Source organism: Sphaeramia orbicularis, chromosome 9 (assembly GCF_902148855.1).
Source record: "Sphaeramia orbicularis chromosome 9, fSphaOr1.1, whole genome shotgun sequence".
In the NCBI taxonomy this organism is placed as follows: Eukaryota; Metazoa; Chordata; class Actinopteri; order Kurtiformes; family Apogonidae; genus Sphaeramia; species Sphaeramia orbicularis.
Window position 1 is genome coordinate 32,940,583 of NC_043965.1, and position 27,464 is coordinate 32,968,046.

General features: G+C 39.0%; 1 protein-coding gene across 2 annotated transcripts in view; it reads right to left on the reverse strand.

The window, feature by feature from the left end:
* Nucleotides 1-39: 39 nt before the first annotated feature.
* Nucleotides 40-27,464, reverse strand: part of dtx1 (deltex 1, E3 ubiquitin ligase) — a 54,015-nt gene continuing 26,590 nt past the window's right edge. Inside the window, exons 3-10 of one of the 2 annotated variants that reach the window (XM_030143460.1) lie at nt 21,187-21,934; nt 11,484-11,545; nt 11,164-11,295; nt 7,813-7,874; nt 7,476-7,634; nt 5,920-6,081; nt 4,394-4,483; nt 40-4,100 (exon numbers count right to left, since the gene is read on the reverse strand). In XM_030143460.1, the coding sequence (XP_029999320.1) occupies nt 3,876-4,100; nt 4,394-4,483; nt 5,920-6,081; nt 7,476-7,634; nt 7,813-7,874; nt 11,164-11,295; nt 11,484-11,545; nt 21,187-21,934 (1,640 nt within the window). In that variant the 3' untranslated portion in view covers nt 40-3,875. Of the gene's footprint in view, nt 4,101-4,393; nt 4,484-5,919; nt 6,082-7,475; nt 7,635-7,812; nt 7,875-11,163; nt 11,326-11,483; nt 11,546-21,186; nt 21,935-27,464 lie in introns of both variants that reach the window. The other variant, XM_030143459.1, reaches the window with a different exon arrangement.

A 27,464-nucleotide genomic window follows, 5' to 3' on the forward strand; every position in this document is an offset into this window, starting at 1 on the left:
GAGGGCATAAAAACAAGGAAGAGACAAGGTGACAAAAGGTCAAACAAATTACCCCTGATGAGGGCACATTTATTTTCCACAAGAAACACACAAACATGCAACAAGGTCATCACAATTCAATAAAGACTGATTAGATTAAGAAGCCCTTTATAGTTTAATCAATGTCTCTATATCTTGCTTTTAGTTGATCTTAGATTCTCTTGGTGAACCATTTTAAATAGCAATATGTAGACACTGCTTAGGAGAAATAAACCTCAAAGTCATGATTTGAAAATGTCAATTAAAATGGGCACTTAAAATGCAAAACAACCCTATGTTTTACATGTGTTCAAAAGACTGAGGAGAGCAGCCAAACGCTGTCTCATCCTTATCTGTGTAAATTAAACCCTGTCTAACTAACCGGAGTAAGATGCAGACCACAGTGCTAAATCACCAGAAGACCTGGGTGATATTTCTAATGAAGCTATGATGTTTTCATACACAAAAGCTATTATTCAATGTCAATAAACTTGCTCACAGTTTGGTTAACATGCACCTCTAGGAGAACATTACTGTATCTTTAAAGGACATGAACCTAAATTCTGTGCACTATAGCCACACTCAGCACACATCCACACATGTTCTCACAGGTACAAACATACCGTATACCCACACCAAATGTTAAGGTAGCATTAAGAGCAAGAAGTACAGTTTGCGGTGGACATTGAGAGAATACATCTGTAAATACTTCATAGGCCAGGACAAATGGTTTCTCCTCTTATCTCACTTCTAATGAAATAGAAAATAGTATGGAACAAATATTGATAAGAGCAAAACAGCAATGTTACGTAATAGTTCTTTTAAGGACAATAATTCAAAAAAGACATCAAAAATATATGTTTTCTAATACATTGCATGTGGACATCCTCAGATCTCAACCCTTTTGTTTAAAAACTTGGAGGTAGGCACCCCATAAAGAAAACATCCATTGTCATTTAAAACCAAAAATCAGCCTTGTTGCTACACATAAATCATGTTATATATATCTCAAAATAGTAAATTGCATAAACACCGTCTCTCTTGCTTATTCAGACAAACACCAAATCATCATTCCATATAGTTCTGTACACACCTGATAAGTCTAAAGGGCCTGCATCGCTCATATATAAGACTGACACGTGGAAACGGAAACGTCGAAGAAGCAGAAGAAGACATCACTCAACATGGAAAAATTTCCCTGATAGATTGGAGGCGTTCTGTCTTGCGATTCCATTTTATTAAGGGTGTCAAAAAGTAGCGAAGGAGAAAACTTGAAATGAGCCAAACAGTGACTGCTTTCAACACCTGGGTCAAAACTACACTTCAAAATTCACAGTCAGAATTTGTAAGTGTTGTTTTGGTTAAGTATCCTGTCGAGGTACCATAAAGTTGGCAAAAAACTGAAAAAATTGTTTGAATATATAATGTATGATCCTTGCTCCTTCAGTTTAAAAAACAGGTAAGACTGATTTGCAGTTGCTTTTTAACCCAGGCGTGCTGTTTTCACCTTCACACTGAAAAAAATTGCTTACTGTGTCCAGTAGAAAAAGAGAAATGGCCCATTTGGAGGAACAGCCATCTTCATGCTGCTAAAGCTCCCCCACCAATAATAAAGACACATTTACTGTATTTATTGGAGACCCACAGAGGATCAACTACACAGATTCTACATTAAGGTAACGACAGCAGCATACGCTAAGACTACTTGTATATAAGACGTCCATAACATGTCATACATATTTCAACAGTCCCTGACCCTGACAAATGTATCTTTGCCAGATTTTATGTATTCATGTTAATATGTGCCGGTATATAGATATCTGGGCCAGTCGGTATCTTTATATTTTTTTTTATATATAAGAGTATAAAAATAAATTAAACTTACACATAGACTCAAATTGAGCTTCAATTTAAAGGTACATATATCACATTTGCAAAGGTATATTATATATATTTTCCAAAGCATTGCAAGCATTATAAACATCAACTTAAAAAAAAAAACAATTCAGTTGCAAATACAATTTAAGACATTTTCCAAAAAAAAAAAAAAAAAATTGATTAAACAAAACCGTTGCCTCAAAGTGCTATGGAAGACTATGATTCACTCCAAATTAAGCCCACAGCTGGATGCCCACACGATAACCTAATCAACATTACCGCTCATTAAAATTAGATCTTCAGATAAGTATATTTATGGAGAATTATGCAGCCCTAGCTTATCTTTTATCTCCGCGTAAAGAAACATCACAAGATCTCCACCAAGGACCTTCAGAAAGTGAGTCAGTTTGCTCAGGGGCTTAAAAACCAAAGGGGGGAAAGAGGAGAATGTAGGAAAAATAGTTCCCAGTGACGCATCATCAGCCAACTACATACTAGAGCCACATTTGCATGATTTCTAGATTGAAGTGCTCTGCTGCTGCGGTTGCTGAGGATGAGGAGGAGGAGGTGAGTGGGGGCGAGGCCATACATCAGGATCGACCCTAACAACTTTGAGTACGCTCACTCAGGGAATGAGAGGCTTCACTGCTTGCTGGTAGAGCCCAGAACACCAGCGCACAGCAAACAAGCCCACAAGAGACTCACAGATGCAGGCAGGCGCGAGGGCAGCGCTGCATCAGATGGATCTCCAAGGTAAAAGAGTCTGAAAGAGGAACCTCCGTCTGCGAGGAGCGTGTTCAGTTTTTCTCCTCAAGGACTTAAAGCCAGTGTATTAATGCCTCAGAGCACGCATACACACACACAGTCACCCTCGCGCATGGTCAACATGATGGATCGTGCCAGCGCCTGGGTTTGCTCCAACAGGGAGAATAATAATGCAAGCTTTATATTCACAGAGGTCAGTGTCATCAGTGTGTCAACAAAACAAATGAGCTTGACCTTGGTGTGTTGCAAATCCTGCTACATAACCTCGTCTTTCAACACCTCTTAACAAGCATCAAACTGCCTGGTAAGATGCTTGTTGTATCAATTCCACAATTCCTCTCGTAGACAATCCTCAAGGTTAACTGCACAACAAACATTTATTAACAGATGCTTCGTAGCCTTCAGCTCTCTGGAATCTAGTTCATGCACCACATAACACTCCATATTACAAAATACCTGACCTGTCGGATCACGAGACCCTATTCCAGCCACATCCTTATCCACTCAGGTTTACATATTTTAAAGCCAAAATCCATTTGTTTCACCAAACCATGTTTCAACACTTGTTATGGGATGAGCACTGATTATTAGAGGAAAAAAGGGGGGGGGGGGGGGCAAAACAATTCATTACCTTTAATAAATTCGGAATTCTGACATTCTCTTAAATGTATTTTTAATTGATCTAAGCGACAGCTGATCCATCGACATTACACTTTATCATAGATACGCGCTGGACATTCACTATGCAGCGTTAGACTGGGCCATGCAATCTGAAATTCTTTGTTCATTCACCTTCTGAACCTGTTTTATTCTCACTAGGGTCAGGGCTGAAATTCTTCAGCTTTTACAAATACACCTTTGTATAGTTTTGGCCCTTGGTCATTTATTCCACTTTTAGTTTCAATCTTAAACAGGGTCAACAATCATTTACTTGCAGCGGGCAACATCAGTATAGAAATCTCACCTCCTCACATTCTTAAACCCACTTAGAAAATTTGGCATGGATCAAGAGTCTGCAGGGGGGGATTCTCAGGTTATATAAATCAAAATATTGATCATAACCTTATTGTTTATTTTGTTTTAGTCGCTCCTGTGCCACTACTACAGCAGAGTCATTTAGTTTGTGTGGAGTTGTCCATCATACAGTGTCCCTGTTCTCTGAGACACAGCGGGGCATGGTGGGGTGTGTTCCTGTGTTCCAGCTCAGATGGGCCTCAGTCCTTCAAGTTGTCTTCACCGACCCCCTGAGCTGACAGCTCTGTCAGGACGTTGTCCAAGTAGTTGGGGTCGGGGTAGCCATGGCCTGTCAGGTTGGAGCCAAACTCTGTCTTGTGGTGAATTTCATTCCATACCACTGTGTCTGACTCTCCAGTGGTACTGGATGTGCCGATGGTGAAGATAAGGCGTCGGTCCCAGGCCATGATCAGCAGCTTCAGGACCTGAAGGTAAAGAGATCGAATGGAAATTATCTTTTCCTTGTGGGACAAAAGAAATTAACTTCATGAAGGACTGGTGACATTTAACGTTTGATTTAGAACCATAACTTTCCCTGTCATATGTGAATATTTAAGTGCGATGGTACAAAAACAAATAAAAACCTACATCGATGCAAGCCAAACTTACACATATAAAAGTACAATCTACAGCACAGAGGCACAGCAAAGTGCATTGGAGTCCAGAGTAATTTTTTGAGCTTTCAGTCCATTGTTTCTACACTGAAGTCAACGCTTACCTTCCTGCCTTTCTCGTTGTCCGGGAGGTAGCAGTGTCGAGGGAACCCTCTTGCACTAAACTTCTTCCCAGGGTTGGGGTGCTCATTGGTCTAAAAATACCAACAACAAAAACAGTCACGACAAGTAAATATTTTTGTATTACTTTTCTCTAATTTAATTACACGAGATGAAACAATAAAACTTAACTTCTGCTTCAGTTGCTTGTTTCATCCCCTTGGGGATCAGTTTCTGAATGGAGTAGACTATGCAGTATTATCTATAGTATAAGTGCAGTTAGACGTCTGTTCAAAAACAGCTCTTTAAAACCCTCTGCCAATGCTCTATTCAGCACACTAATAGGGAATTCTAAATTTCGGTTTTTATTTTCCCTTTCTTGTCTTTGAACTCCCTTTAAAAGACAGGCAGGCTTAGTGTTCGTAGTAAGCTATGAAAGAGAGGATCCAGTGAAATACTGCATTGTGCTATGCTGACCTGACCTGCCAGATGACCTCCTGTATTTTTTCTCCCCTGGGAGATGAAACCCAGTCCATTGGTGGAAAAAAGGTCAGTTTATTGACTCTATTACAGCTCATCTCTACAGTCAGGATGAAATATGCAGCTTTCTTCCCTTTCGCAACCTTAACAAATCCTCCCACCAACCAAAAGGCAGGCTGCAAACCACACTGAAAATCTATCCTATAAATGCAAAAAATAATAGCTTTGTTAATTTGTGTTTATATCTCTATTTATTTTATATAGTGCCCATTATTTACACAAAATCTGTACAATGATGATAGTGATTATTTGTCATAGTCCTTATATGAGATGACTTAAAATTAAAATGAAATACAAATAATACAATTAATTCATTATTAACAAAAACAGTCACAATAGGAAGTCATGATATTATATTGTTAATATGCATTTATATAGTAGTAGTAAAATAGTCAAAACATTAAAGGGCAGTTCAAGTGTCTATCTGCACATGAGGCTATATTCAAGGTTTACTCTCAGGTTCTTCACTAGTGTCTCCAAATTCACACTTTTGATGGACAGAGTTCCTATGAGGATTTTAAAACAGCTCATGTCTTTATCTCTTTTTTTTAGCACTTTAGAACCAGCCCTGCATCTACGGTGAGGCTTCTTTAACTCTTGCAGAAAGGAGCAATGAACTCCAAATGTGCTAATGTCTGCCCCTATGTAAACTCATCAGTAGTCAGATCATGTGCACAAAAAGCCCAAAAAAGTAGCGCTAACTCCATTTAAAAAATACTAAATACATGTTAAATGAGCTACAGGACTCCTTCGGTCAAATGGTATCCTTTACTTTTCCTTGTGGAGACGTTCACTGCCCAGAATCATAAGAACCTTATCTTCACAGTGATTTACACAAACCCCAACACCTCACCTTTCTGCACGAATAAGTGCCCGTCAAACTTAAGCGGATAAGCGGCTGTTGTAGAGAGGACAGAGACTTAGAGAGGAGAGACAGTGGGGGACAAAAGCAGCAAGCAGTGTGGATTTTGTGAAGCAACACATTTCTGACCTGGATGCCTGCAGGAATGTCATAGACAATGCGAATGGTCTTGGAGTCTGGGTAGCCGGGCAGACAGTGAGGGATGACATGATATTCCATCTTCCCAGGAGGCTGAGTCCCGGTTTTCTCACCGTAGATGGTCTTGCATGTTGGGCACTGAAGGCTGCCATCCTGGTTGAAGATAAACATAATCACATAGTATTAAAAATAAATTAAGAGCATTATAAGATTTAGTTGGAGTATGGGTTTGATATTTAGTAGTTTTACTATTATATGTATCATTTCTTATAAGATAAAATAATAAAAGGAAAATGTGCTATATTAGCGCCAATGGAGCCCAATCTGTTTTCTACAGAATCTGATGCTGATGAACCAGATTCTGCTGCTGTAATTGTTCTACTTTTATTTATTTTATAATATATAACTTAGGGACTTCAGGGTCCTCCTTTGTTTTCTATTTTTTATTAATATTTTCTGTTAACCTCATAAGAATCAGTGCTGGGAGCTCCCTGTACTTTTTGTTTGAAGATAATATTCTTGTAATTGAATCTATTCGTAGAGGTGGTGGCATGTTGAAGGTTGGAGATATTATTTTTACTGCAAATGTATCGTCAAAAATATTAGTTATTTTTATTTTTCCTTTCTTTATTTTACCTTTATTTAACCAGGAAGTCCCATTGAGATTAGGAATCTCTTTTACAAGGTCCATGATACTTTTAAAATCATTAATAGAAATGAATGTGTGTAGTTTTACAGTTTTTTGAAGATTATTCCACGACCACGGTGCATGGTAGGAAAATGCTGTTTTTCCAAAGTCTGACAGAACTCGGGGAACAGTCAAAAGCAACCACTTGGAGGAATGTAAATGAAAACTGCTAGAGCTAACAGAAAGAAGATTACTCAGGAATTCTGGGAGTTTATCCAGCAGAGCTTTATAGATGAACATAAACCAGTGTTTTTGTCTATGGATGGTTAATGATGTCCAGCCCACTAAGTCATAGAGAATTCAGTGGTGAGTGAGAGATTTTGCATTAGAAATAAAACATAAAGAAGCATGATATACTGAATCGAGGCTCCTTAAAGTGGAGGTAGCTGCATGTCTGTACAGTAGATCACCATAATCAATAACAGGAAGACAGGTAGCTTCCACAAGTTTTTTCTTTGCAGAAAATGTGAAGCAGGATTTATTTCTAAAATAAAAGCCAATCTTCAATTTGAGTTTCTTAGCTAGATTAGAGACATGAACTTTAAAAGAGAGCTGTTCATCAATCCATATTCTCAAGTACTTATAGGAATAGGTTATGGATCTTCTTGAAGAATAATCGGTCACTGTATTTGCCCTGAAAAAAAACATCAGTTGATCCCTATAATTCATGCAGATTAATTAGTGCATGAATGATTTTATAAGTGCTGTCAGGACTGATGATTTGGTAAGAGTACAGTGTAAGTTGTTATGTGTGTACAATAATATGAAGATTTCATGACAGACAGCCATAAAACTTCACGAGGGTATAATTTAAGCGTGTGACATCATAACAATGTCTGGCTCTCAAGCCTTTACCCACCTTATTGCCATTGTTGTACATGGCCACCAGGCACAGCAGATGGTACATGTGACCACACTTGCCAAGCTTGCCCACCAGCTCTGGCTTGATGCCTTTATGCTGCAGGACGCCTTCATAGCCTGATGACATGACCAGCCTTTCCATGCAGATGGTACAGTCCTGGAATAGCCAACCAAAATACTTCAGCTGCCATTCCATGCGACTGTGTGTTGATGATACTTTCACACTTCGTTAGGACATCAAACTGTGACAGTGTGTATCTCTTGGAGGGCTTAAATCTTTTACATCGTGCATGTGTGCGTGTTTTTTCCTTCTTTTGTGTGTGTCTTTTTCTTACCTCGTCTGGCATCACTTTAATCTTCTCTGTGTATCTTCGCACAACATCCTCTGGGTTTTTCCCTTGTCATAAAATAAAACACAAGAGAGATGAGAGGCCATCAAAGAAAAGCCAAACTTGCCACTTATATCCACATACCACAAGAAAATATGAGAAGCCAATGGACCACAGGAGAGGCTTTGCCTGTCAGTTGAACACAGCTCCATGACTTGATGGATGACAAACTTTGATCCAGCTGCAGTGGCCTGGGAGTGACTACAGCCCCACTTTGTTCCCATAAATGTAAGTGAAAACAGTATACATGTCTGTGATGGTGAGCAGGAGGTCACCTTCAAACTGCCACATCACAAGCAGCCATCCTTGCCCTCTATGATAATCCCCGTGTGCAACCAGGCTAGCATGGCTGAGAGCACACCCCCAGCTTACACCCCTAATACGCTTACAGGCAACGTCTTTTACCCTGCAGCCTTTGTTTGTTCATTTGAGGGACAGCCAGCGAATAGAGGGGAGGGATGGAGAGAGAGAAAAGGAAAAACAGCCAGCAAAAAAACATTAAGGTATAAAGGGTAAGGGGAGGAGTGCAAACAGAATAAAAGGAGGAGACGACATCGAGGTTCAGTTATGCATTTTCTGCCAGTGCTATTTGAAGGCTTCATTAGTCAGATCAAAAGCCACTCTGACCTTTTTCTGTGCAAAAGCAAAGCAGGATAAGCCCAAATCTCTCTGCATGAGAATACCACATCTCCATTCCCCTCACAGCCCTTCACGATGCCTGAGTTTCACCACCTTCTCCAGACACAGATACTATTTTAACAAGCTGCCTTATTCCATAGCGACCCACCAACTTGTTTTACAGCACCAAAATTCCTAATTATTTCCAAGCAATTTTTCCAGGTTTGGTGCCATATATAGGGGGAAAACTGGATAGGTTATGACAGCAATTAGTTGGAATTTGTAACCCTCAAAGATCTAAACAACCTCAAACGTATCTACTGATCTAAAAGTTTTTATATCCTTTGATCCACTAATCCTATCAACACATAGAGATAACTGAGGTAAAATATTGTTTCTCAGCTTTTCAGTGGTCTCAGAGATGACCCTTTTGGATATTCAGATTTTCATTTAAAAAATCTGTGTAGTTTGACAATTGACAATGGTTGTAGACGTTTGTTTTTACATTCAGTTAATGACATACACAACTGTGCAGAAGTCTTACACAACCTTTAGTTTTGTTGTTTTTGTAGGATTGAAATGAGAATATATTTATTTATTTCTCATTCTCTTTTCTTCAGATACAAGACAATACAGGAATTCTGTGCATAGCTTTAAAAAGACACACAAAATACTAAACTAAATAGGATCTTAAGGTAAATGTGACTATTTAGTGTGACTCTTGACCCATGACAAGAAGCAGCACGGTTAGAAACATCTGACACATGCTGAATGAAACCTGGTGTAAAACATCAGAAAATCAATGCAATAAATCCTAGATTGTCTGAACACAAGGCACCATACCATACCATACCATACCATACCATACCAACTTTATTTATAAAGCACTTTAAAACTTTACAGCTGGCCAAAGTGCCGTACACAAATCATAAAACAAGGGAATAAATAAGTAAAACAGTGATAACACAGGGTGCAAAGCAAGCTAAGAACAACAAAATACAACCATCATAAAAACAAAGACAAATTAAAATCTGGTAAAAACAACATAGGAAATCTAACAAAAAACATCTCACTCATGGATTAAAAGCCAATGAAAAAAAAGTGTGTTTTTAGTTTTGAATGCAGCCTGCCTAACGTCTAAAGGTAACTGTTAAAAGCACATTAAAGGCATGTTAAGTGCAATGGGAGGTTACACTAAATACCACCACTCTGGTTTATAGCAGCTGTTTTTATCCCTAAAATGTGTGTTTTTACTGCTGTACATATTTTCCATATATCCAGATTTGAACTTAATACAGGCACTGAGAAATGCATATGTGTGGTCAGTAACTTTAAACCTAATGTTGGCCTAAGATAATATTATATTTTGCTGAAAAATTCACTTCTACTTCGGTTTTTTTTTTTCTGTTTTGATATAACCTTTGTATTTACTCAGAGCTTTAATGAACATCAACATGGCCAGTAAGTTAAACACAGCAAATGACATGCTTTTTCACTCAAAAATGCAAAACGCAGAGTAATAATATGATAATAAATAATGATAAATCACTTAAGGAAGGTTAAATGCTGAGAAAATGTTAATCTGGAAGTCAGCACAAAAATAGTTCTAGATCTTTAATGCTTAAGCAAATTCACTCCCTGAACATTGACTTAAGCGTAAATAGAAGCTAACTTCTAAGAAGATTTGGGTAAAGTAACGTGCTCTAAGTGAGTAAAGTATTTGGTCCATCTGTGCAGTAATGGAAAATGCTGAAAGGTTGAGTTGGAGGACAAGCTCTGGGCAATGAAAGAAACCCAACAGCCTCGCTGATCAATGTGGACAAAGACCCTCTTGGGACGCCGATGGTTTCTGGAACATCCATTGACCAAGACTTATTTAAGCTGAAAGCCATTCAACTAAACACTAGATCCTCTTTCAAACCAACTCAGCACAACAATCCCTTGTTAATTACTTTCCTCACAGCTGTCTCTGCCAATCTGTGAGTAGAGTAACATCTATAAACTGTTGAAGTCACTGTATTTATTCATTAAATCTGAGCTAGCAGTCTCAGTAACATTTTAAAGGATCCGGTTAAAATAACAGGAATGCTTTGCTAATTGACCGCACGTAGCCTCAGGGTTGTTAGATTTATTGTTAACACTCGTAGAGAATTTTAAGTCACCACAGGGAAGCGCCATTTTATTTTGTATTGTGCATGTTTCTTGTAAAAAAAAAGGTATCAAGGGGAGGCCACATCCCTACTCCCTAAAATGAAAACCAAGTCTGCTCTGATTGGTCAACTCCACCTGTAGGACCAACAAACCATAACTGCCCAGTGACTCATAGGTTGTCCACAAGGGACACAGAAATTTGAGAGAACACAGGGGACTTTATCTGAAGATAAAAAAAAAAAAAAAATCCAATTATGTTTCCATTATCAAAACAAATTTCGATTTCAATTTCATGGTTTTGCACATTTAACAACAGATTCACAGTTGATATGGAAACATCTTGCAAAGCTTGGCAGGACAGAGAGAGTCTGCTGACTGTCAGGGGTTGGTCCATTCCTCGCCTCGCTGCATTTCCGATATTTTTGCTAACATACTAAAAATACAGTGTTTCTTTCTCCTCTCCTCTCCTCTCCTCTCCTCTCCTCTCCTCTCCTCTCCTCTCCTCTCCTCTCCTCTCCTCTCTCTTACCTCTTCTCAGGTGTTTTTTCTTGGTTTTGCGGCGCATGCCATTGATCCCGGGTACAGGCTTCATGTCACTCTTGTTGATGGGTGGGGGGTGCAGTATAGGCTTGGGGGCCCGGGTCAAGCAGACTGGTAAACCTGCAGCGCACATCAGGATACCTGTCATACCTGATGTATATATACAACACACCCAATCACACAAACAAACAAACAAATACACACACAGAAAAGTGGAAAAAGCAATAAATAAGAATGCCTTTAATCATCTTGTAATATCAGCACCATATAAGTTGTTCCAAACAGCTGCAGAGCAGATGTGGCTTTACCTGCTAATGCTGGGTGCACTGGACCAGATCCAGTCAGGTTCTTTACTGGGAGAGCAGGAACCCTACAAAAGAAATGAAAGACTGTGATGACTGTCTAGATCCATAGTTTTAAATGCAACATCAGTGTCACAGAAAGCACCTTGAACTCATCTGCTCTTTTTGTGGTCAGACTAACTCCTCCAGACATGAGTGTAATCAGATAACAGAGTTTATCTTCAATTCATCTCTCAGCCTTCGTCACTGTTCTTCTTTTCTAAAATAAATACTTTTCACATTCTTAAAATAGACATATGACCTGTGCTGGACTATAATTGTCCATTTACTGCACCACAATACTTGACTTTACTTGGGAATTTCCATTTTATGCAACTTTACAGTTCTAATCCACTTCATCTCAGAGGCAAATATTGCAGCTCTATTGTATTTGTTTGACAGCATTAGTTACTTTTTCTCCATTTCCTCTAAACCTATATTCTGACATGTGTTGATGTTGAGTGTTTGTGAAAAACTGAAGTTTTCTTTATAGGTTGAGAAAATTTTCCCCCTTCTTAAGTTTTTCTGAGCTCATGAAAAGTTAACTTTTTACAGATATGTCATCCTCACAGAGCAGTGGTACTGCAAACACAGTACGATTTCAGAGAATATGATGCATTCACATCAATTAAACCACCAACAGTGTATGAAGTAGTCCAAATATGTTGAACTTTGAGCATGTAATGAAGTAAAATGTAACAAACACATTAATGTAGCAGTAAAATTAATCCAAAAACATCATATTAAAAGCACTGACATGAATCATTTACTGCACAATTCCTACTTTTTTTTTTTTTTTTTTTTTAACATTTTGCTTATAAAACATACTTGGCCACAACTTTTACTTGAATTAGAGTATTTTCAGTCTGACTACTTCTTCCACAACTGCATGTGACCTCTAAAATAGACAATAAATACTCTTCTTTGTGCATCACTGCTTATTACACCACAAGTGAGAAAACTGAGAACAGCAGCCAGTTCTTCTCTCTATGCCATGAAAAACACTGGAGATAAAATGTCACATGTGCTTCACCACAGAGACAGAGACAACTGCAATGGGATGAGACAGCCTGACTCATGTACAAAGCAGTGCAGCAGAGTCTGATTCAGAATGACATTTGGAGAGGCTGGAGTTCATGGCAAACACAGACGACAAAGACAGTTGACTTGCGCACTCTTCAAGATCTGTGGAGCAGAGCGGACAAAAGCACTCGGGGCATTAATATGAGCATACAAGTCTGAGAGTCTGTTTTTACAGGACCATAGCTTCAACTCTACCATGGCTGGGGCAACAATAAAAACCAGCTGAAGGACAAGGAAGGACTGTTTGATGAACATCAAACTTTTTTTTCCCAAAAATTCATTATACAAATCTTTGTAACAGATACATTTATACCACTCTTTGTGTGTCATATCACTTAGTGGTGTGAGCAAAATATGTGCACAGCCTTTCCCATGAGGAATCAAGACTGTCACCAATCTCCTGCTGTATATTAAAGGAGACACCTATAGTATTTATACGACATATGACCTAAAATTACCAATACAGTGTTAGGAATAAAGAGCTCTGAAATTATGCCAAAGACACCAGTGCATTGTAGACATATGAAATTAATACATTTACATTGATGAACCAGTGGATTTTTGTGACCACTAGAGGGAGTAGTGAGTCATTCTGCTGATGGTGAGGAAAACTAAGTGCCAAGATGGGATAAGAACCAATAAAAAACTAATTTTAGAATCAAATAAAGTGACAACATGATATAAGCAACAAGCAGTGTTGTTGGACATAGCTCTAAATGAAACAAATGGAGTTTGTTTATTTCGAATTTGCATTAAAACCAAACAACAAAAAGATTATATAAAAGAAAGTCCAACATTCAAAAAGGAATGTTGGAGTTTGATGTTGAAATAACATTCATTCTATACTGGTGAGTTTGATTATGAGGCTTATGAAAGGATAAACTTATATGATGTTATTATTTTTGCTAAGTTGGCCATTTGTTGATCCATGCTCAGACTAAACTGTGACAGATCTTGACCTGGTTTGGATGATTCCAAACAGATCTTCATTGCAGCTATTGAGAACACAAACCGTATAGAAAACAGATGTGATTTGTGGTTTTACTGCGCTGTTTTCTGACTAAAAACTGAGCTAAGCTAACAGAGCTAGAATGCAAACTATCAGCTGATGCAGCAAGTGAAGATTATAAGACATAGTGTTATTTTGAGCGACTATCAAAATAAGCAGCTATGAATTTTTATTTGAAGATAAGTAGTGGATGACACCATAATACAGATGTGTGATCTTTAACTCTTATTCATTGAATGATAGCCTGTGAATATATAGCGTTAATTCGTTGGTTGTTTTAGTAGTCATAAGTATGTTCTGGTATGTGACTTCCCTCTGCTGTTGATAGTTTAGACAATGAATACTACATAGAACTCCTTTAACATGTATACCTTTCCATAAACTGAAGAAATGTTATGAAATTATTTACTTAAAGGTCAAAAAAGAAATTAATATCTCTTAATTTAACTAATTACGAGTTACCCCACTAAAAATGTAAAAGTACTGCAACTTAATCAATGCAAAGTCTATATATTTTAACAAATATTTTAAAGTGAGCAATAGATTTAAACCAGCAGTGTACAGTAATGTTAATGTTCTAAGATGATGGTTCAAAAGAAAAACACTGTTGTTATATTCTACTGTGAAGAATATATATGGATTTAACCCCATAACAGACTAACATTTTCATTTCTAACTCTAATCTAAAAATTTTCCCTCAACAATTGTAACCGATAACATTTATTAAGGGATTTAACTTTTCTTTATTGCATATATACTTCTGAATCTCTCTGGTCTCGAACTGAGGGACTAAAGGCTTTGGTCCAGCAGCTTCCAGGCATTTCACAAATCCACATCAAGACACTGCTTTGATATTAGCGTGAGCCTCTGTTCTCGTGCAACAGCAGAAAGGGTGTGAGTCCTAGCTAAGGCTGATGTGTCCAATCTCATCTCTGTTTAAGGGAATACAGATACACTGTTTCTCACACTAGTGGGCCAAATACCAGGCTCAGGGTGGGACCAGCTGAATCCTGTTGTGTGAATCTGAATGGCTCAGTGAGGGAGAAAAATAGTGCACAGTGGCACATAAATAAAAAAAGAAAGCTTCTCCTGTTTCACTTCTCAAGAAAAAATACTGATTTCAGGTTTACGAAACCATGAAATGTTATACTTTGATTCATGCAAAGATTACAGTAAGTGATTTCACACTTTTAACCACAGTGCAGGAAGTATTAAAAGGTGAATCCCGCTGCTACAGTCTTTGCTTGTAACAAAAACCAGCCCGTCAATACCTCATGTCTATCCATCTTGACTGAAACCAAGAGGTTGAGTCAGAGGTTGGCAGCTTTTCTGTCTGTCTGGAAGACGAGGTAGTCTTTGTTTTCACTAGTAACAAAAAGTGAGAGCCAGAGGAAGTGAAGCAAAGAATAAAGTGTACTGGGAAACTCATTAGCTTAAGTAAAAAATTAGAACACATGTAATAGCAGGGTTTCTCTCTATTTAAACATGCACTTAGGCAAAAAGAACTAAGTGACTACGACACCCCCTTTTTAGAGTGAGTGTATAATTTAGGCTCTTCACAGAGAGCACAAATAATTTTCATTAGGAGCAGAAATGCGATGACATGCCATGAGAGCCCTTAAGACCAACTCATCAAATAAAAAACTGCAAAATAATGACCATACAGAGGATCTGTCAAGGATGTGTAATGTAACATTAATTAAAAATCCTCTTCATCTTTATCGCTTTGCATTTTCCAAACCTAGCAGGGAACTCACTATCAGCCAGAGTGCATTGCATAATAAATATGTGATGTTGATGAAACAGCTGCACACTGTGTGATTCCACAACCACCAAAAACAGCCAGGAGCACAAGTGATGATCATTATCTGCTAGATTACTCGATAAGAAGTGAGATAACACACTCACTGTATCCACTTTGTGTTTCAACAAATAGATCCACATCTTGCATTGTGCTGTACCATATATTTTTGCACATTTGTGATGCCCTGCAGGAAACTTTCTTGTGCTAGGTGTTTTTAACCAGCCGTTGAACCTGCCGCCTGTGTGCAGCTGCCACCTTCATCACACTGTGCACCCTGCTAAGCTCTTTTCTCATGACTTGTTTTAGTAGAAGTGAGCACCTCTGTGGCCACTGACCCTGTCTGTCCTAGCTGCGCCTTAAGCACTGGGGTGTATGACACATGCCACCTCCTCACACTCCGCTGACAATCGCTAATGCAGAATAACATACAGGGCTTAACTCTTGCCTACCCTCTTTTTTCTTTATTAGAAAAAACCCAGAAAACAAATCATCACTCGTGTTAAAAATCAGTGACTCACTGGAGTTGCAATAATTCAATATGGAGAATATCTGATAATTCTGAACAAAATTTCACATTGGCTGGTACTCAGATCTTGTCAGTAATTATATCTCATTGTCAGTGTAAACAATCAGAGCCCCTTCCCCTTTCCACTGCCACACTGCTGCTCAAGCATTCCACTTCTGATGAGATAGATCCACTGAACCAGTCTGAACCTAGTCACCTCTGCATTTCTTTCGCCCTGCCAACTCTCATTTTTCTCTTCCTCTTGACCTGCGCTCACTTCTTTCACTTCCCTCCCTTCAGTCTGTCTTGTCTAGAGCTGACAGCAGAAGTGGAAGAAATATTCAGGTCTTTCACTTAACTAAAAGTACTTGTAGCACAGTGTGAAATTAGTCCAAAAGTATATGTTTTGCATTCCAAACTTTAGGTGGAAAAAATTACAATCTAAAAGTAAGTAAATATGTCTGACAATTAAGTGGAGTAAAAAGAACAAAGTTTGACCCTGAAATGTCATGAAGTAGAAGTATAAAGTAGAATAAAATGGAAATACTCACAGTAAGTAATTCTAACATTGTAATTAAAGTAGCTATATGTACTATTTATACTTCAAATGTTAAAAAATTGGGACCTAAAATGATCCAAAATCATGCCAAACACATGAGCGTATTGGATTACAGAGATACAAGGGGGCTTCAAAAAGTTTGTGGAAAAAGGACAGTTGGAAAAAACAGTTGAAGTTATGTTTGTTTTTCAACATATGCTCCATCTAGGTCAATACACTTCTGTAAGCACTGGTAACGGCCTTTAAGTCCATCTGTGTAAAACTCAGGATCATGCATTTTAAACCATGTCAAAGCTATGTACTTTTTCCAAGAACTTTTTGAAGCCTCCTCTACGGATCGTTGGATTCATGTGACCACTAGAGGGAGTAGTGAGTCACTCTACTGACTTTTAGAGTCAAAGACAGTGACACTGGACGCAGCTCTACATGACAACAATGGAGTTTGATAATGAAATGGCAGCGTTTCCTCTACACGGATGAGTTTGTTTATTATAGGCTTTTGAAGGTCAGACTAAAATGTGACAGTTCTGATCCTGTGTGGACAATTCCAAACAGTTCTTTAGTGCGAGTATTGACAAGACAAACAGAAAACGTACAGAAAATGGAAGTGATTTGTGGTTTCACTGTGGCTGTTTTCTGTCTACTACCAGAGCAAAGCTAACAGATATAATGTAAACTATCAGTTGACAAAGCATGTGAAGATTATAAGACATAGCGTTATTCTGACCAACTGTCAAGATAACCAGCTGTGAGTTTTAGTTTGAAGAAGAAAACTTGATACCATATCATGAGTACTACGAGGTAAACAATGAGCTTTATACTTTATTCACTGAGTCATACAGTCTGTGGATACATAGTGGTTTTAGTAATCCTATTGAGACTTCCCCCTGCTGTTGATAATTTAGGATAAAAATACTACATTAGGGCTGAACGATATGGACAAAATTTCATATCTCGATATTCATGCCAAATACCTCGATATTGATACGATACGATATGACGGTGAAACCCAAGCATTTTTCAGAAAAATACAAACATCATAATACAAAAGAATGTGGAAAGTGCAGTTTTATTTATAAGAACTCACTGCCAGTCATCAACATAAGGTTTGTGGTTGGCTGGCCTTAGCGGTGCATTCAAGGGGCAATCGTAAAAATTTAATTTGTTGTGACTCCCAGAGCTGTACATGCAGGGCGAGCGCGGGGGAAATCTATATTGTTTATATCGTTGCTTTTTCGATATTAATATCTTAAATGTTCATACCTAGATATAGATACGATAACGATATATCTTTCAGCCCTGTACTACATATAACCCCTTTAAGTACTGACGTAGATACTTTCCACCACTTGCTGACAGAAAGTCTAACAAAAGTTGAGCTACATCTACACACAAGGATGTGTCTAAACCCGAAACCATACAGGGTACATTTAAGATGAACTTTACTTCAATGTCTACACACATTCATTCTATGGTTCACTCAAGTATTTTTCAAATGCTCTAATTTCTGACCTAAAAGCTTGCAATTAAGTGATACATCTAGTCCTTCGTACCTCTCCTATTAACCCCATATTAATTACAGCCCTGTCAGGTCAGGCCATGAGGGTCAACGTCCCTCTTCTGTCTTCTGCTCAGCACCGTCTCAATCCTGAGGGAAGCTCCCGTCTGCCTTGAGGAATTAATCAGACTGAGAACGATGTGATTCCCCAAATAGAGAGCCCACATTAGGCCTACTTAGGAAAGTGCTGATGGAGGACTAATATCTCCTCATCTGTTTATTATGCACCATAAAGACAGTGAGAGGGGGTTGCAGGGAGAGAACTCCAGGAGTGCTTAATTGCATATTGATGTGAGTAGTGGGAGGCAGAGGCAAGCCCAACCCCCTGCAACAGTAAAGGGGGAATAAGACACTTTACAATGCACCTGAATTACCCTGAGAATAAGCAATAATCACACCGAGACATTTCCAAATTTCATCAGTTTGGTCCAGATGAGCCCTCATGATTTATTCATTAATTTTGATATTAATTGTGTCTTATTGGGAGCACCAGAGCACAGCAGTGAGGCAGCCCACAGAGGGATAATGATCTCTGCACTCGACACACAGCCCTCCAGTCAAAACTCAGATGAGCTGTCTTAACACAAGGAAACTGGAGCTCTACAACTCAGCCAACAGCAGTACGTATGTGCAGCTGTGACACTTTCATCTGAAGAACACCACAGTTTTTTCCTCGCTCACTCTTATCTCTCACCTGTCTTCTTACATTTTGGCTTCGAACAGAAAGCAGCGATTCTGTCTGAAGACATGTAGCGTTAAATACTGACATGCACAGGGTGAGAGCACAAGAGGAAGTGGTTTGACTGACAGCAAGAAGCACCTGAAAAAAAAATCCCCAGAGATCTTGTGAAATCCTGTTCATTCCAGCACAAAATATGTCACGAAAACATATTGTTCAAGTCAATGAAAACTTAAAACTTCCATTATTATAAATAACTATAACCACAAATTCAGCCAAAATATAGACTATATATAATAATAAGTATAATTTTCTTAATTTTTCCCACATAATCTGATACCAGAAAACTTATTTGCCTATGTAATATATTTGTGATGTTCAAAGATACATTATTTGGGCTCTAACCACAATGACGTTCATACGTTTGTACATTCACAGTTTTATAAATAGATAGAGATGAGATTACTATAAGCCTGTTCCTGTGGTGTTTTTTATTTTGTAAACTCAGTACTTACAAGCAGCACATCTATGTCAGTCTGTGGTGTTTCCTCATGATTTCCACTCATAAACCACAGTGTGTTACGTTCATAGCAGGCTAAATGTACAGTTGTAATGTGGAGATACTATTGGTGCATCCATTGGCTAATATGATAAAATGATTTGTTGTCTCAAACCAGCAGATGGTGCCACTTCTAATAGTTATGCACAAGTGCAGAAGTGTTAAACACAGTTTGAGCACACCCCCAACACACAGACAACAACCAACTGTTTCTGGCGACAATGAGAGGATCAATATTATACAATACAATATCTGAGGCTTCACTGTCAGTGATGCCGAGGTCATAACAACACACTGTGTTCTGATGACATGTGAACAGTTAATCAATTCTCTGCAAGATTTCTGTCAAAACATTTGTACTGCCACCCCAAGAGACTACAGTCAGACCTGTAGTCATACCTGCCATGGCTGTTTGTGTATGTAAAGCAGCAGCATTAAGTCATATAAACAAGCGACAACATGCCAAATACCTTCCTTGTACCGAACACCAGTTATATTAGGGCGTGGGCGTGTGAAAACCTGATCTGATGTTTTACTTTCTGTGTGGGTTCCTCTGTTATCTGTCTGTAGCATGCTTGTGGGAACGTGCGAGGAAGTTTACACCTTAGTTTGTGTGTGTGCGCGCATGTGTGAGTATGCGTTTGTGTTTGCAAGCTCTCATGTCCTGTTGTGTGTATGTTAACCACAGTCATCCTGTATGTCGAGCCACTCGCCTGGGAACCGATGTACTGAGCTTCACCCCGTCTCTTCCTCTCTCACTCTCACTCTCTACAAAACCCCATATGCTGTGAGGTGAAAGGGTCACATTTCATCCACACTCACACCTGAGCTTTCACTGAATTCCTAAAATACAGAAAATCACATTCCTCAAAAGGTCATTGTGTGCTGTCTTTTACTTAAATCTTTGCACAAAAAGATGCATGATAACTCCACCTGCTCAGTGGCTGAAACAAGGTCATGGCCTGCTATGATGAGCACAAACCTTATACGTTTTCCTCTCAGGGACATGGAAATAGGCCACAGAAAGTGGAAGCGTGTGCCTGGGTGAAGGACAGTATTATTCAAACATGCAGTAAGTGTGTCTCTCCCTATGAGCAGCAAGAACAAAATGGAATCAAATTAGATCAGGAGAGGGTTTATTTTAGTAAAGAAAGCAGGATAGGGAGTAAAGTATCGGTTACAACACTAGACACACTTTTTTTCCTTAGTTCCTTTCACTGAATCGCTCTGAGGTCAGAGCGCTCTGCTGAAGCTCCCATTTTTCCTTGATCCATTATTCATTCTTCCCCAGTGGAGCTCTGCCTCCATGGTAAATGGTTTCCACAGTTACACCAGAGCCAGTTCCAGGTTTGACCATACACACATGACCACATCATGAAACAAAGATGCACTTGCACACATATGCAGATTGTCCACATGCAGCATCAGACTCTTTCACGTTCCGTGACACGGCAACCACAGCCTAGTGTGATAGTAACAAATTAGTTCAAAGCAGAAGCAACTGAATGATCCAGAAGAGCTGCAGTATTTCACGCCTATCGGGGCCAACATAAGCTCATTATCGAGCAGTAACCATGGTAGACACACATATATGGGAGACACAAGCTCTTCCTAAGTAAAGTCAAGCAAAAAAGACACAGCAGCTGGACCCACAGTCACAAAAAATCACCAAAAGAGGGACAGAGAATGCCAGAGTATAATACAGCAGATACATGCAGAAGGACACATTGTAAAGCAGACAAACAGAGACAGATTGTTCTTTTCATATCCTCTCATTGTCTTTGCTGAACTGGAACTACAACCAAATCTCAGCTTCATGCTTGCGCTATAATAAGTAACAGGCTACTGTAGACTTCAGAAAATGGAAATGAGAGAATAAAGGGAATACATGATAGTGCTTGTAAACATCATTACCCTGGTGGGATGGCTCCTCTGGCAGTGCCCATGGAAATGCGCTGGGTGCCCGGTCGGTTCAGGTTGTTCTGTCCGTTGATGGTGAGAGCATGGTGGCCATGGGCGGATGAAAGCGATGGCATCACAGGGGAACAGGGGAAGTTGGCATTGGACAGGGGCAACTGCACCTGTTCAGCTTTGGCTTGTCCACCTCCCACACTTATGTTATTGTTGTTGGTGCCGGAGGAGGCGGATGTGGGGGACCAGAGGGAGGTACCGGCAAAGGTGTTGCTTTGCCGCACTACAGTAAGGGTTCCTGTGGCGCCTGGGTTGCCTGCTTGGCCTCCGTAGAGCTTACGCCGCTGAGAGGCCAGGATGGCATTCGAGGCCGCTCTCGTACTGTTGACCAGGATGCATTGTTGGCAGGAGCAAGGCTGCCCCGAGCTGGCTCCTACAGGCCAGGACTGGGACTTGGGGATGGAACCCATGATAAGGGGGTATGCCAAGTCCATGCGTCTTCGGAGGCGTCGCTTGCGTTGGCTCTGCCGGTTGGTCTGAGACATGCTGTTAAAGTCGATGAGGTAGCAGAAGCCCAGAGAGGTCAGGTCCAGCCAGGGGTGCTGCTTCTCATACGCGTTTTGGATGGTCACACAAATCTCCATGTCATACGGTGTCCACGAACCGTTATCGTTCTCCCACTCCCACACCACACCTTTCCCTGGAGCTGACGAAGGCTCATAGAAGTTTCTCTGGACAGGTCTCATGGTACCTGAAAATGAAGGACAGAAGAAATGTTAATGTGGTCTGGGATTCTGGTTCTGTCTGTCTGTATATAGCTTGGTTCAGCTTTTTTCTGTAAAGTTGGCTTTTCAGCAATATTTAGGGGTCTAATGTAAACAATTTGCTGTGGTCAGTTAGACTGTGAATGTTTAAGTGAGGCCAGCAGCCAAAAAATAAATGAACTCTGAGGCTCAGGAAAACGCTAGCGAGTAGATCATGAATTTGGATTGTTTTATCACTACTGTTAAAAATGCAGCAGCTTAATGTCAGTATTGCTTTTTTAAAACTAATGGTGAATCCCAGACAGAAGTGTAATTAATAGATATTTATTAAAGCTGCAGTGGAATTAAATTACAAGAAAAGTTAACATTTTGAGCGAACATAACCTCCTACAGTTTTCTGTCCAACAAATAGACTGGATCAACTGAAGAAAAACACCTATTTTATTCACCTTTTTGAGAAGATCTGTGATTGGTTTAATTCTCCTGTCAGAGTTTACATCTTCTAAAACTTGAAAACTGAACCAAGAGGAGATGCAGAAGGTCTAGTTTTCCTCGAGACCGTAAGAAACACAATAAGCTGAAAGGTTACTATGAATTGTTTGGGCAATGATGCTAAGAAAATATGCTGTAGCTTTAATTGATCTGCACATAGGCAGAGAATTAGTTTAGTTTAAATTAATTAAAAATTAATTGGAAAACTACCAAATATTTTCTGGTTTAATTCATACAAATCAGAAATTGCATCCTACTCACAAACCCACAACATTACAGTATATCTACATTAATGGTTTGTGATGCGAGTGTGGCGTTATGCTTGACATTTAATGACACTAATGAATACACGTGCAAATGATTAAGAAAACCCATCAACAGATAAATCACTGATGACCTGCACTTGAGGCTAGATGCACTTTCAGACTTGATTCAGTTTTAGGCTCATTAACAACATTGTTGACACAGCAACCTGACCGACTGATAGGGAGGAGGCACAACACTTCACTACCTGCCTGAGGAGATGTAATTATAAAGTGTAGTGTTCAGTCTGTGAGTTAGAGTTAGTTTAGACAAAAATCTGATTCTGCTCACGCAACTAAGCCTGGATGATGTGAGGTAAACCTGTGATGTACATTACTATTATTAATATTGTGTGTGTAATAACTATATAGTTCTTAACACTGATAACCACAGCTATTTGACTTATGACTTGCTTTATATGTTTACCTGTGCTTGTACCACATTGTCTCTGTAAATATAATACCAATAAGTCTGGGAACAGCTGACCGGCTAAATGGTGTGAATTAGGGTGACTGATATACTGATACATCATGTGATGACAGAAAAAATGTGCAGTATATTGTGTTTATCATAGACCACGGAATCTCATTCACTCATTCATTCACTGTAGGGCAGGGGTGTCAAACTCATTTTAGTTCAGGGGCCACATTCACCCCAATTTAATCTCAAGTGGGCTGGAGCAGTAAAACAATAGCATGATAGCCTGTAAATAATAACAACTCCAAATTTTTCTCTTTTTTTTAAGTGCAAATAACTTTCAATTATGAAAATATTTACATTTACAAACCACCCAAACAAAAAACATGTGAATAACTTGGGGGAAAAAAAAGAAATTTCTTAAGAAAAATAAGTGCATTACGGACTGGATCTACAAAGGCACAAAACATTTAGTAACAGGCATAATATTATTACAATTGCACTTAATTTTCTTTAGACATTTCAGGTTGTTCATATTTGTTCAGGTTATTCACATTTTATTGTTAAAGGATAGTTTGTAAATGTAAATATTTTCATAATTCAATTACAAATAATTTTTTACACCAAAACAAAAAGAAAACTTTGGAATTGTCATTACTTATATGCAGAATGTAATAGTTTTTTTCCACAATAAACATCATTATTTACAGGTTATTATGCTATTATTTTTGTTGAGATCACATTGTTGTATGTGGAACCTGAACTAAAACGAGTTCAACATTCTTGACATTCTTGTTAATATCTTCAGTGTAGTTCTTGCACTTTGCAAATTCATCCCACAGGCCGGGTTGGAACCCTTGATGGGCCGGTTTTGGCCCTCGGGTCTCATGTTTGACACAACTGCTGTAGGGTCATTGCAAAGCTGATGTAGAAACAAATGACTGTTCACATTTACACCAATGGGTGATTTAAAGAGACTACTTAATCTACTGTGGTGAATGTTTTTGGATTGTAGGAGGAAGCTAGAGTACCCCTGACAGAACCCGTGTAGGTACTGGGAGAGCATGCAAACTCCACCAATATTTTTATCATTTGAGTGCTGTGTGTTCTGCCACTCAGCACAGATGCAAGCAGGAAATTTGCATGAAGGAAAAACAAATATAGAAAACACAGAAGAGAGTGACACAGATTGGGGAAATTCTGAACAGGAAATCACTTGCAAAAAAAAACTGATGAGAAAGTAATCTAATGTGATGAGGTATGGCACGGCAAAGGTGTATCATTTTGTATTGCATACTACTTATACTGTCATATAAGATTTAGGTTTCATCTCCCACCCCTAGTGTGAATAAACATATCATCCACCACCTAGTTGGTCAAATGTTCGCATGCTGACTGTCAATGAATAGCATATATGTAAATAAAATTTCATATTCATTGCTTGTTGGGCAGACATTTGCGATGTGTTTATTGCACATGTTCGGACCGTGATGCTGATGAAAATCTGATTTATCAGTTGGTAGTATAACTCTCACCTTGAGAAGTGTGTGTCAAACCACATCCATGGCATTTGGGAATTCAGACATCATATGTACAGTTCCCTATTGCCAGTCTGCTCTCTATTCCACTGTACTGCAACAGGAAAGAGGGGGGCGTAGACTCTGTAACTTTGTACCACTGCTGATGGCCACTCAGCTCCCGCCTCCATTATAACACAATTACTGTAGTCACATGGGAAATCAGGACACCTTAGCCTATCCATCTCTCAGCCGCATGTCAGCAGGAGTATCTGAGCATTTCGGTGAAAACTGTCAGAGCCTCCTTTCCCCGCCTAATTTAACGGGCAAATGCACATTTTCCTGCCAGGGGAGGACCAGGGTGATAATGGAGGGAGGGGAGTATGTACAGAAAATGAATGGGCATGGGAATGAGTAGGGGGCGGCGTAGGTAGCCGTAACCCCTCATCCCTCAGCCCGGTGCTGCTCTGGAGAATAAAACACATCAGCAGAATCAGCAAGTCTGACCTTGAGTCTCTGCTGCAGATTGCTGCTAAAGGACTTGGCTTGACGGCTAATTTCATTTGGTGCTGCTGAGAACCAGACGCATACACACACACACACACACGCAGGCTGCCCAGTGAACCGGCTGCCTCTGTCTCTCACATCTTTACTCAGTCAGCCATGCACCACTCTGCCAGCTGCATCCATGGCTGCTCACGCCTTGCTTATCTATAAATTTTTGGTGAGAAAATAATAATAATTCCAAATGAATGGACTTCGGAAACACAATGAACACAAGGTCAATAATTTCCAGTAATTTCACAGTGGGAAGCTGAGTGTCTGGAGTCCCTCGTTTCACCCTTTTATCACTGAGGCTCAAGAGGGATGCATTAGATCCAACACTTTCAGGCTGGCTGCGCGTTCTCGGCCCGATCAATAGTGCCATACAGTCTTGCTCAGTGGTAACTTTAACACAACCTTCATAAATGTTTTAACATGTGGAGATGTTTTATTCCCCCCGCATCAATTTAAACGTCTCAACTTCGGTAAAGAAGATAAACAGTGTATGTCCTATTAGTCCTGTTAATTGTTCATGATGGCTCTGATGGATCCTGGTAAGTGTGATGTTCTCAGCCCAAAGATTTTCTATAAACAGTTCAGTGGGCTCTGAGGGATGGGAGTTTAGCAGGCAGATTTTTTCAGTGTAATTAACACACGAAGAAGCTTGTTCAGCATTTATTTTACGTACACGCTAAGAGTTAAAGTGAATGCTCTGTCACATATTTCAACACACAACCTCCCTGACCTTTAACACTTTTATACTTTATATACTTATCATATTATTAAAGATAATTTGGGATTTTAACAACACGGTACTTCTTTTGATAGATTCACCCATAAATTGTATCTGTTACAATAACATTTTAGCCCCTGAAGTGCTACATGACCTGTAAGAACATGGTGGTAAAGTACAGCAAATAAAATAAATGATATACAGAGCATAGCAAATAAAAGAAAATAAAAGGGCCAGCATCTAGTGTTTGTTTAGTTTATTAAACCCATGACTTTACTTGGAGGTAAAACCAAAAGTAAAGCAAAATTATGTCCAGCAGCACTAGAGGCAACTGGTTAATTAATATAGCTTTTAGTTTGTTTGTTTTTTTCTTTTAAGTAAATGTGCTTTAATATGTCTGCTCTGAATATGATGTGACTTTGTTCAGTGTATTTCTTCTGACACACTTCTTGTTGGACTTTTATCTCATTTTTCCATGCACAAAGGCAAGAATATTTTAATATTTTGTATCAAATCATAAGCAATCTAGTAATTTAATGTATTGTAAAAAGGTGCTTATTCTTTTCTGTGTCCAGACATGAATGGAAATACCTATACCGCTCACATATATGGTATTTGTTTTGAAAATGACATAAAAGCTGTGAACTGAATATATTCACACTGACCGTCTGGTACTGTATGTTTATGTGACCACTAGAGGCAGCAGTGAGTCACTCTGTATATCTCCCATGGTGACAAAAACTAACACCATGGGGCCTTTGACCAAAGTGTCAGAAAGTGACCAGATGGGATGAGAACCACTAAGAAACAACTTTTAGAACCAAAGAAAATGACAAAGTGACAAAAGTTCAAAGCACTGTTGTTATTTTCACCAATGAACACAGCTCTAGATGAAAAGAAAGGAGTTTGTTGATGAAATTGCTGCATTTCTTCTACACGAGTGAGTTTGATTTTGAAGTTTATTAAGGTATAATGGTATTATGTGATGTTATGTTTGTACAATTTGGTGTTTTGTTTTGTTTTTTTTGTTGATTTTGAGGTGGTACGGTGGTGTGGTGGGTAGCACTTCATCCTCACATCTAGAAAATTAGGGGTTTGGTTCTTTGCCAATATGGAGCCTTTCAGTATTGAGTTTACCTTTTCAGTACTTCCCTGAGCGCTTTATTGGCAGCTCACAGCTCCAGATATAAAATGTGCTAATGCTAATGTTAGGTACTGGTGTGTATTAGGATGGACAAAATATAGAAACTGAATTTCTGATTTTAAAAAAAGTGTTATCCTTGATGAATGGTTCAGAATAAACTAAGACAGTTCTGACCTTGTTTGGATGATTCTAAACCCATCTTTAGTGCAGATGTTGGCAACACAAACCAGAAAATCAAAGAGAATTGTAGTTTTACTGTAGCTGTTTTCTGTCTAAAAACAGAACTATGCTAATAGAGCGATACCGGCAGTAAACAGTACGAGAAGATTATAAGACAGTGTTATTTAGACCGACTGTCAAAACAACCT